A 10,740-nucleotide genomic window follows, 5' to 3' on the forward strand; every position below is an offset into this window, starting at 1 on the left:
GGCGGCGCGGCCTGGCCTGGCCTGGCCTGGCCTGCCTGCAGGCTGGTGCGGTGCTAGGCAGGTCGGGGCGGCGCGGCGTGGCCTTGGCTGGCGGCCAGCCTGGCCTGCCTGGCCTGGCCTGCAGGGTGTTGAGGTGCTGGCCGGCGCGGCGCGGTCTAGGTTGACGGCCTGCCTGCGCAGAGAGAAGCGCCCACTGGACCCGCCGTGGCGGCCAGACGGGCGGCCAGGCCGACGATGGGCGCGGCGCAGCGAATGAAGCCCTCGCCACCCTGGCTCGCAGCCTTACCCTCCCTGCCAGCTTCTCGCCACCATCCGCACCACCACCTCCTCGTCCGCACACATCTGGTGGGTCTAGGTCGACGCGTTGCCAGCATCAGGCGTGGAGCACAAAATGCGATGTATGCTGATGCTCACGCCTGGACCCTATCTCTCCCTCCCTTTTCCCCTCGCCGGCTCCTCGCGCTGCAACCCTACTTTCTACCGAGCTCCCTACCCTGCCGCCACCACCCCTTCAGGCCGCATCCACTCCCGTCAGGATGGCCATCGCGCTCCAGGCCCACGACCAGATCGATCCGTGCTCGATTTGGGTCGGACACCTGGCCCCGGGAACGACCGAGGCTGCCCTGCGCTCCATCCTGTGCGAGTACGGCCGCGTCATCGACATCCAGGTCTTCCAGTCGTTTGCTTTTGTCCGCTTCAACACGAGCAGGGCGGCCGACCAGGCCATCGAGCGCGAGAATGGTCGAGTCGTCCGCGGCAACGCCATCCAGGTGCAGCACAAGGTTCGTCGCACGACGACCAAACCGCGCGGCGCCCAGACCCGCCCCGCTCCTCAGTTCAGGCCCTCGCAGGCTAGCGGCCACCGCGCCCCTTCGGGCCAGGGCGTAGGTTCAAGCCGCTCTGGCGACGGCAGCATCTCGCCGATCGGTGCAAAGGCAGGCTCGTCGACGCTGCGCTGGGGCGAGACAACGGCTGTGGTGAGTGTGCCGTATCCCTGCTACGATGTGTACATAGGATCACGCGCCGGACGGGTCTGTTGACGTCAAGCTCGCTGTTCCGTTCATCCCCTCAAGGCGTCGCAGCACGAGCGTCTGCCCAGCAGCGGCCAGAAGCGTGGCGGAGGCCATCACCGCCCTCTGCCCCGAGAAGCTCGTCTCAGCCCCAAAGAAGAGGCGGGACCGGCAGCAAGGCAGCTCTCGCACGCGTCGCCGAGGGCTGGCGTCGGTGATGCGGTCGTGTCCACCTGCGGCCCGCCCTCCCAGCCGCCGTGGTCGGTGCACGCGCCGATCGGCCACCCGTACATGATCGCGATGTCGCCGCCGCCGCCGTACGGCATGCCCTGGCCGCCCACACCCGCGGCGCCGTGGCAGTATCAGACTGCGGTCCGCGGTCCCGGTCCCGGTCCCGGTCCCGGTCCAGGCCCAAGCTCAGGTCCCTTTCCGCCGTCGTACCCGGGCCTCTACTGGCAGCAGATGCCTCCGCAGCCGGGCTTCTATCCGATGCCGGGTCCGCCGGGCGTGCCAGGCCCACCACCTGGAATGCCGCCGATGCTACCGATGCCGAGCTACCCGCCGGCTCGCCGCGACGAGCGCGTTCGTCCTCACGATGGCACAGACAGCGGTGCCACCACCTCTCCGCATGCCCTGCATTCGCAGCGACACTCGTCGCCTCCTTTGAGCTTGCCCGAGCAGCAAGAGGAGCCGCAGGAGCCGCAGGAACGTGCCACCACCGAGTCAGGAGCCAACAGCAGCAGCGAGGGCTACAACGTCTACGACCTGCTCAACCCCGACAACAACACCGACACTGACCGCCAGCAGTCGAGCGACGGCACCTCGCCCTTTCCCTTCTGGCAGTATGGCGACATCGTTTCCTATGGGCCGGGTCACATTCCGCAGATCGAGATCCCAGCCGTGAGTCGCGCAGCTGCGTCGGACCGTGTCGATGCAGGGCCGACGTGCTGACGACTGCGTTCTCGGCTTCTTTTGAACCTCCTCGCATGCATCCACAGTACGCCGCCGACTACTAATCGCCAGCCGTATCGAAGCGGTGGGCTGTCGACCGCCGCCAACCACGGCAAGAAAAAAGAAACTCAAAAAAATGCCTCGAACCACTCTCGACACGCGACAACATTCGCCCCCGAGCTTCTAGCCATCGACCCCCGCCGGCCTCGGTCAACGATTCGGTGTCCGTTCCGATCTCAAAAGTCCAGGTGTCCCGAAAGCGCAAACGAGTGGCATTCAGACGACGAGCAGGTCGTCGGTGCAGCAGGCGCAGTACAGGATCGAGTCGTGCGCAAAGTGGGGCCTCGTCGATGCGGAACGGGGATGCGCCAGCGATCCGGCCTGCATCAACCTGTCGGGCTGCTCGAACGAGGATCCGTGCTTCTTGTCAAGCGAGTCGCCGCCCGCTGCCGCCGCCGCCGACGCCGCCGTCTCGTCCTCGACGACAATCGCAGGCTGGTCACCCTGTGCTGCCTCGGTGCCTGGCGACGCGATGGTGGCAAGCGGTGGTGCGCGAGATGACGCCGTCGTCGACGACGAAGCGGGTGAGAGTGGCGCGGCAGGGGTCGCCAGCTCGTCGCCGATACGTGCCCGCAGCATCTGAAGCGACTCGCGCCGGCGGTGGCGCTGCGAAGGGGGCAGCGGCAGCTCCTCGGGCGTGATGGTCCGGATACCGCGTCGGGCGGCGGCGCCTTTGGGCGTGGGCGAGACCGGCTGTGCGTTCGTGCCCGCCGCACCTGCCGCCTCCGTCGAGCGCAGCGGAGAGGCAAAGTCCATGGCGTCGCGCTCCGATAGCGGCGAGAGGCCCGGGATGTGCGCCGACGTTGCGCTGCGGCGATGCGCTCGGCTGCCCACGGGTCCCTTGCTGGCGTTCGGCGAGAGGCTCGACACGAGTGATGGAGGGGCAGGGACGGGAGCCGCCAGACTGGACATGGACCCGACGCCGCTGCCGCCATTGCCATCGCTGACAATGCTGGCCCGCAGCGCGCGCAGCTCTTCCTCGATCTCGGCAGCACGGCGCACCGCCTTGTGCGCGCGGTCGGTCTCTTCAAACACGGAGCTCTCCAGCTTGCGGATCTGCGACCGCATGGCAGACAGCTCGAGCTCGTGCTCGTCGAGCTCCGAGCGGAGCGCCGCCACCGAGGCCGCGGCGGTTGCGTGCTCTTCTGACTTGGTCCGAAGGGCCTCCTCGCTCGACTCGGCCCGATCCCGCAGCGCTTTGAGCTCGGCCTGGGCGTCGCCTTCGAACGATGCCGACTGGGCGTCGGCCTGCTTGAGGCTGGCTTCGAGGGCCTGGGCCTTCTTGTTGGCGGCGTCGCGGGCCTCGACGAGCTTCTTGGCTGCCGCTTCGGCCTCGGCCTTGCTCGACTGCATGCTCTGCTCGAGGCTCTTGATCTGGGCTTGGAGCTGCGCGGCAGACTCTTTGGCGCCGTCCTCGGCCTTCTTCAGCCTGGCCTCGAATTGCGAGCTCGCGGCTCGGGCGTCGTCTTCGGCCTTCTTGAGTCTGCCCTCGAGGCTGATGTTGCCGTCCTGCAGCGTGGCCTTCTCCTGCGAGAGCGCACCGACCTTGGCGTTGACGTCGTCGAGGGTGCTGACGAGGCGCTCGTTCTCGGTCTGGAGGCCGTCGGCCCTCTTCTCGGCGCCGCTGGCTCGCTTGTGCGCGGCGGTGATGTCGGCCTTGGCCGTCTCGAGCGCGGCGAGGTGCTTCTGGGCTTCGGACGACACCTTCTGCAGCTCCTCCGCTCGCTCCTCGGCCTTGGAGCGGTGCGAGTCCCTCTCAGCCGAGGCCTCGGTGACCTTGGCTCGTTCGGCCGCGAGTTCGGACTCGAGCGCCTGGCGGGCCTTTGTCGTTTCGGCGAGCTCCTCTTCGGCCTGGCGCGCCCGGTCGTCGACCTGCGCCTTGTCGCTCTTGAGGGTCTCGACCTCCTTTGCCAGCTTCTCGCTGTCGGCGTTGGCGGCGGTGAGGGCCTGTCCGCGGCGGTGGAGTTCGGCCTCGAGGCTCGACGTCCGCTCTTCCGCGGCCGACAGCTGCTTCTGGAGCGACTCGATCTCGTTGGCCTGGGTCGGGTCGGCCAGCTTGTCCTCGAGCTCGGCCTGCTCCTGCTCTCGGGTCGCCAGCGTCTGCTTGAGCTCCTCGACCTGCTGCCGAACGATCTCGAGGCTCCGCTCCTGCATCAGATTTCGTTGGAAGCCGGGGGACGGGGTCAATAGGCAGGCGAGTCGTGGTCAGCCACACTTCGCCGGGCGATCAGAGCGCAGGGTTGGCACGCCGCGCTGACTCACCAAGGAAGACTTCTCCTCTTCGGCCTGTTTGCTCGCCTTGTCGCTTGCGGCCACCTTGGCGTCGAGGCCCCTGTTGGCCTTCTCGAGCTCAGCGATGCGCTTGTCCGACTCGCTCTTGGCCTTCTCGAGCTTAGCGATGCGCTTGTTCGACTCGCTCTTGGCCTTCTTCAGCTCGGCGATCTGCTCGTCGGAGCTCTTCTTGTCCTTCTCGAGCTCGGCGATGCGCTTGTCGGTTTCCTTCTCCTTCTTTCCGAGCTCGCCGATGCGTTTGCTGGACTCCTTGTCCTTCTTCTCCAGCTCGACGAGGCGCTCGTCGGCCTCCTTTTTGGTCTTTCCGAGGTCAGCGATCCGCTCGTCGGCCTCCTTCTCCTTCTTCTCGAGCTCGGCGACACGCTCGTCAGTCTTTCTCTTGTCCTCTTTCAGCTTGGCGAGCGCCCGGGCATCTTCTTCGGCCTGTTTGCTCGCCTTGTCGCTCGCGGCCATATTGGCCTTCTCCAGGTCGGCGACGCGCTTGTCGGCCTCTTCCTTCTTCTTCTCGAGCTCGGAGAGGCGCCGGTCGGACTCCTCCTTGTCCTTTTCAAGCTTGAGCAGCGCCTGCGCGTCTTCCGCCGCCTTCTTGCTCGCCTTGTCGCCCGCGGACACCTTGGCTTCGAGGTCTTTCTTGGTCTTCTCGAGTTCGGTGATGCGCTTGTCGGACTCGCCCTTGTCCTTCTCCAGCACGGCGATGCGCTTTTCAGAGTCTTCCTTCTTCCTCCTCTCGAGATCGAGGAGCGTCTGCGCCTCCCGTTCGGCCTTTTTGCTTGCCTCGTCGCCCGACGCCACTTTTGCCTCGAGGTCCTTGTTGTCCTTCTCGAGCTCGGCGATGCGCTTTTCCGACTCGTCTTTCTTCTTCTGTAGCTCTGTGAGTGCTTCGGCGTCCTTGGCGGCCTTCTTGCTCCCCTTGTCGCTTGCGGCTACCTTGGCCTCGAGGTCGCTTTTGGCCTTCTCGAGCTCAGTGATGCGTTTGTCTGACTCGCTCCTCTTCTTCTCGAGCTTCAGGAGCGCTTCGGCGTCTTTGGCAGCCTTCTTGCTCGCCTCGTTGCCCGCAGCCACCTTGGCTTCGAGGTCCTTCTTGGTCTTCTCGAGTTCGGTGATGCGCTTATCGGACTCAATCCTCTTCTTCTCCAGCTCGGCGAGTGCCTTTGCATCCTCCTCGGCCTTCTTGCTCGCCTTGTCGCTTGCGGTCAACCTTGCCTCGAGATCACCACTGACCTTCTCGAGCTCGGCGAGGCGCCTCTCGGACTCGTTGCGGCTTGTCCTCAGCTCAACCAGCTCTTGGGCATCCTTGTCTGCCGCTTCGGCCTTGCGCTTCAGCTCGGCGACCTCTTCGTTGTGAGCGGCGCTAGTGGCTTCGGCTTGACGCTTCAGCTCTGCAATCTCGTCCTGATTCGATATGGCGACCTCTTGATCGGGGGCATCCTTGTCCGAATCTGGTTGAGGCTCGCCCTGTGCCTGCTCGTCGTCCTTCTTGTTTGAGGCGTCCTTGTCTGGTTCTGGGGAGCCGCCCGCGGCTGCTGCCGCTGCTGCTGCAGCCTTTTGTGCCTGATGCTTTTTGAGCTGCTTTCTGGCTCGAGCGGCCTTTGCTGCCCTAGCCTCGGCGTCGATGTCCGCCATGGTGGGTAGTGTCCGTCTCTGGCGGGGGTAGGCTGCGCCGAGGTTGGGCTAGGCAGCGGCCGGGTATGACGTGTACGTGCTTGTCGGCCTCTATTCTTGTCGGTGAGCAGCGCGGCGGGACCCGATGGGCTAGGTGTAGGATAAGGCCAAGGACGTGGTAGTTGATGGCGATAGGTTGGTGGTTGGTGGTGGGTGGTGGGAGCACAGCGCCGAGGCGATGTCGGCCCCAGTGACCGAGCGTGGCCGGTGCGCAGCAGAGTAGCGTCTGGCCTTGCCAGCCTGACGGGATTCCGTTTGCCGACTTCCGGCGTGCCAGCACGGCAAGCCAGGGCTGCCAGCGCAGGGTTCCTTCGGAACTCGGACGAGAGATGTCTTGCTCGACATGGGAGCGCCCTGGTCGCCTCCACACTCGACCTGGCGGCCGCTCCTCCTAAGGAATGCACCTTTCCCTCTGACCACCACCACCGCCACCACCACCGAACGGCTCCAGCAACGGCTTCGCGTGATGCCTCGTCTGGTCACAGCATCTTCAATGACGCAGCACGCATGGCCCTGAGCTCGATCTTCGACCTCGTCTTGCCCCCTACTCGCCTCGCCCGTGCTCCTGACACCGAGCACGCCAACCAGAGCTATCCGGCAACCACTTCCCCTCACCCTGCTCGACTCATCACGCCGGTGGACTCGCGGTCCTGCACTTTGAGCCTCTTTGCGACCATGACATCATCCTCGGACCGAGCCGTGCCGCGGCTGCCAAGCCAGGAACCTCCGGCAAAGAGGCGCAAGAGCAAGTGGGCCTCACCAACACCATCGCCCCGCAGCAACGGCGAAGGCTCGTCTGGTTGCCGTCGCACTCCGGGCGAAGCCGGAGCGAAACCGGCCCTGACACCCCCCTCGCCATCTCGAAAGCTGACACGGTCCCATGGCCATCGCCCTTCGAGGTCCAAGCACGCATCTCGGACCGCGACTCCTACCTCGTCCTCAGCGCCACCACATGCCAGCCCTCCAGGACGTGAACAAGCATCCGCGCAAGCCCCATCCCCCGCCCCTTTGCGCTCGCTCCATCCGCCAATAGTCGGATGCCGGTCCGTCTACTGCTACGAGCGCCTCAATCACATAGAGGAAGGCAGCTACGGCGTCGTCTTCCGCGCCCGCGACAAGCAGACGGGCGAGATCGTGGCCCTCAAGAAGCTCAAGATGGACGGCGAAAAGAACGGCTTCCCCATCACCAGCCTCCGCGAGATCCGCACGCTGATGCAGGCGCGGCACCCAAACGTCGTCGAAGTCAAGGAGATCGTCGTCGGTGACACCCTGACGCAGTGCGTCCTTCACCGCAGCCATCATATGCCTTTTCCTTTCGCGCGCACATCGTGGCTGACGTCGGCGCCCTCTCCTCCTCACCCTCGGCTCTTGATTCGGACCCTGCTGACCCCCGACAGGATCTATATCGTCATGGAGTTTGTCGAGCACGACCTCAAGACGCTCCTCTCGTCGATGCGGACGCCGTTCTTGCAATCAGAGATCAAGACGCTCATGAAGCAGCTGCTCTCGGCCGTGCGCCTCCTGCACCACAGCTGGATCATCCACCGCGACCTCAAGACGAGCAACCTGCTCATGAACAACCGCGGCATGATGAAGGTCGCCGACTTTGGCCTCGCGCGCACCTACGGCGACCCCCTCGGCGACATGACTGGCCTCGTCGTGACGCTGTGGTACAGGTGCGTCTGGCCCCGTGGCGCGGGTTACGGCTCGGACCGCTCTCGACGATGTGGCGACTGACGGCCCGACCTTCCGTGCCGCCTCCGTCCTTCCTTATGCCTTGTCCCTCTCAGAGCGCCGGAGCTGCTGCTCAACTCGCCCACCTACGACGAGAGCGTAGACATGTGGTCCATCGGTTGCATCTTTGCCGAGCTCGTGACAAAGGAGCCGCTGCTGCCCGGAAAGACGGAGCTGGACCAGCTGCACCGCATCTTCCGCCTCCTCGGCCCACCAAACGAGCACGTCTGGCCGGGTGTGTCGTCGCTGCCGCTGGTCCGCAGCAAGAAGGTCGACATCCCTTCTGTACCGTCTTCGTCATCGGCGACCTCGGCCGCCGCGGCCAACAGCGCGACTCTGGAGTCTCAGCGCGCGGCACTGCGCAACCGGTTCCGCTACCTGACCGAGAACGGCGTCGATCTCCTCTCGCGCCTGCTCTGCTACGACCCGGCCCAGCGCATCACGGCCGATGAGGCGCTGCGCCACCCGTACTTTGCCGAGTCGCCCCCGCCCGCGCATCCGGACAGCTTCGGCAGCTTCCCCTCGGTTGCCGCCGGCGAGAGGCGCAAGGACCCCTCGCCCAGCGCGCCGCAGCGCCTCGCCGACCAGAAGCTCGCCTACCAGCTCGAATTCGACCTCTGAACGTCGCGACCCTGTTTGCCGCACCCAGACAGTCACAGGCAAAGAGGCACACGCTCACACACCACGATATCCTCACGAGGTTCGTGACTCATGGCTAGCTACGGGAAAGGGGTCACTGTTACGGGTGGGTCGGCGCGCCTGCCGCTTGGAGAGCTCGACGCGGCGGTTGCCAAAAGAAGAAAAATTCTGAGCTCCAGTGGCCAGGCGCTCGAGCATAGGTGTCGGTCACCTCTACTCCGCTAGCAGATCGCTAGAGGAAAGAGGTGCTGACCCGGATGGGCTGTTGCCGCTGCCGCTCGGGAGGCCCGACGCGGCGGCTGCAAAAAGGAGAAAAATTGAGAGCTCAGAGCGCAAGGCGCTCGAGCATAGGTGTCGCCACCTCTACCCCGCTAGCAGTTGAGGCCGATCTGCCCTGCTATCGGAGAGGGCGGGACGGGAGAGGTCGCACCGCTGCTCCGCTAGCAGATCCGGCCTGTTTGCCCTGCTAGCGGAGAGGGGCGGGGAAGGGGGATTCTTTTCTCCTCTAGCGGCGTCTGTTCGCTCTGCTTAGGGACTGACTGGGACGGAACGAGACGGGATCCATTATTATTTTGGCACTTGAGCGAGGGTGTGCAAAACCGCGATCGGAAGCCGACCGAGATCCCGTTTGCTAACGGAGGATCCAGAGTATTATTTTGGCACTTGGCGGACATGTGCAAGGAAAACCGCAAGCGGCAAGGAGCCGGGACAAAGGGAGGGAGGGGCTTATTTTGGATGCGGCCCGCCTCGAAGCTTTTCTCTTGGAGGCGGCGGCGGCGGGAAAGGGGCCCCGGCCCGCCTCGGAGCTATTTCGTCCGAGGCGAGCCGGGAAGGGTAGCATTTTTGTTAGGGATGCAAGTCCCGGTACTTTGAGGTAGTACCAGCCTGGTCATTGAGACCTGCGGGGTTTCTTGGCGCTGTGCCGTGCTGTCCCGTAGCACTGATGGGGGAAGAGAAAGACCTGTATTATTTTCCTCTCGAAGCTATTTTGTTCGAGAGCGGTTAGCATTTTTGTTAGGGATGCAAGTCCCGGTACTTTGAGGTAGTACCAGCCTGGTCATTGAGACCTGCGGGGTTTCTTGGCGCTGTGCCGTGCTGTCCCGTAGCACTGATGGGGGAAGAGAGAGAAGATTGGGAACGAGGGAAGGGCAGGTTTATGTACCTTCGAGCAGGTCGGTTCACCCCTTGGTCAGTCCAGCCCTTGGAGAGGGGCCCCTACGTGCTGGAGCCCTGCCACGCTGCCAGGCCTGCCCGCCACGCCGGGCTGGGCTCCAGAGGCGGGCCACTGGCGCAGCGTGGCTGCGCTATCTCGCTGCAGCGGCCTCGTGGCTCGGGCTGGAAATAGCGGGAGACTGCCCGTAGACCCTGCAGCGTCCACGAGGGCCTGGGAAAAATCACGGGAGAGTCTAAACTCAATTTTGTCGACGGCTGAGGGATTAGGGTCGACGGCTGAGGAATTAGTGTCGACGGCTGGTAGACGTGTAAACTCAATTTTGTCGACGGCTGAGGAATTAGGGTCGACGCAGCAAAAAACCACGGGATGCGTCGTTGATCTCTGAAAATTACGGGATGCGCCGTTGATCCCTGAAAATAACGGGAGACCCCTATGTCCGGGCGGGGCTGAATCCCTTTTAAACTCCGGTATCTCCGGGCCATACGGCCGTAGCGTGTCGGTAATGTCCGGACCCTGTCTAAAGACCGGGTTCCAACGGAATTCGGGATGCCCGTTATTTCCAAATGTCCGGGACGCGCCCGGAGGTAGACTATCGCCGAACACAGCCCTGGTCAAAAAACTACGGGAGACGGATGCGCCAGGCTCGCCGCTGACCCCTAAACCCCGTGTGATTGCGTGGAAAATCACGGGAGAGTCCAGCTGATCTCTCACAAAACTACGGGAGACGCCCAGCAGGCTTGCATTCGACGTCTAAAGTCCGGCCGATCAGAAATTTACGGGAGACTCGAACTGATCCCCGTGGCTCGCGGCTGGCCCAGACCCAGCTGATCTCTCGAAATCACGGGGGACCACCAGCGAGTTGGCGCTCGAGTCCTAAACTCCGGGCGATCCTGAAAATCACGGGAGACTCGAACTGATCCGCTGATCCTTGGAAATGGCGGGATGCATCCCTAAACTCCGTGAGGTGCACGGCAGTACCAGAGCTAGGCTGCCCGACCCGCTGGCGGCAGGAGCAGGAGCAGGAGCAGCAGCTGCTGCCTCAGGCGAAGTGCCCCAATCCTCGCCTCAGCGTCCCCTGCCCTCTGCCCGCTGCCCGCTGCCCGCCCCTCTGCCCCTGCCCCCCCCCCCGCGTCGCGCGCGTCCCGACGTCCGATCGCCGTCTTCGCCTACCTACCGTCCCGTCTACCCTACGTTCGCCCTAACTTCGTAACTCCAGTC

At 64.4% G+C, this 10,740-nt stretch overlaps 3 protein-coding genes across 3 annotated transcripts; 2 read left to right on the top strand and 1 right to left on the bottom strand.

The window, feature by feature from the left end:
* Window positions 1-536: 536 nt before the first annotated feature.
* On the top strand, window positions 537-2,026 carry PFL1_03251 (uncharacterized protein; the record flags this gene model as incomplete). Its single annotated transcript, XM_007880768.1, has 3 exons — window positions 537-977; window positions 1,083-1,910; window positions 2,009-2,026. 3 exons carry the CDS (start codon window positions 537-539, stop codon window positions 2,024-2,026), a joined length of 1,287 nt encoding a protein of 428 aa, XP_007878959.1.
* Window positions 2,027-2,237: 211 nt separating this feature from the next.
* Window positions 2,238-5,936, bottom strand: PFL1_03252 (uncharacterized protein; the record flags this gene model as incomplete). Its single annotated transcript, XM_007880769.1, has 2 exons — window positions 2,238-4,169; window positions 4,284-5,936. The coding sequence occupies 2 exons, from the start codon at window positions 5,934-5,936 to the stop codon at window positions 2,238-2,240; spliced, it is 3,585 nt and encodes a 1,194-aa protein (XP_007878960.1).
* A 714-nt stretch (window positions 5,937-6,650) lies between these two features.
* On the top strand, window positions 6,651-8,330 carry PFL1_03253 (uncharacterized protein; the record flags this gene model as incomplete). The annotated part of the gene is made up of 4 exons (XM_007880770.1): window positions 6,651-6,774; window positions 7,009-7,252; window positions 7,373-7,651; window positions 7,766-8,330. 4 exons carry the CDS (start codon window positions 6,651-6,653, stop codon window positions 8,328-8,330), a joined length of 1,212 nt encoding a protein of 403 aa, XP_007878961.1.
* Between the last annotated feature and the right edge of the window lie 2,410 nt (window positions 8,331-10,740).

The sequence above is a fragment of the Pseudozyma flocculosa genome, assembly GCF_000417875.1.
Source record: "Pseudozyma flocculosa PF-1 unplaced genomic scaffold scaffold00010, whole genome shotgun sequence".
Lineage (NCBI taxonomy): Eukaryota > Fungi > Basidiomycota > Ustilaginomycetes > Ustilaginales > Ustilaginaceae > Pseudozyma > Pseudozyma flocculosa.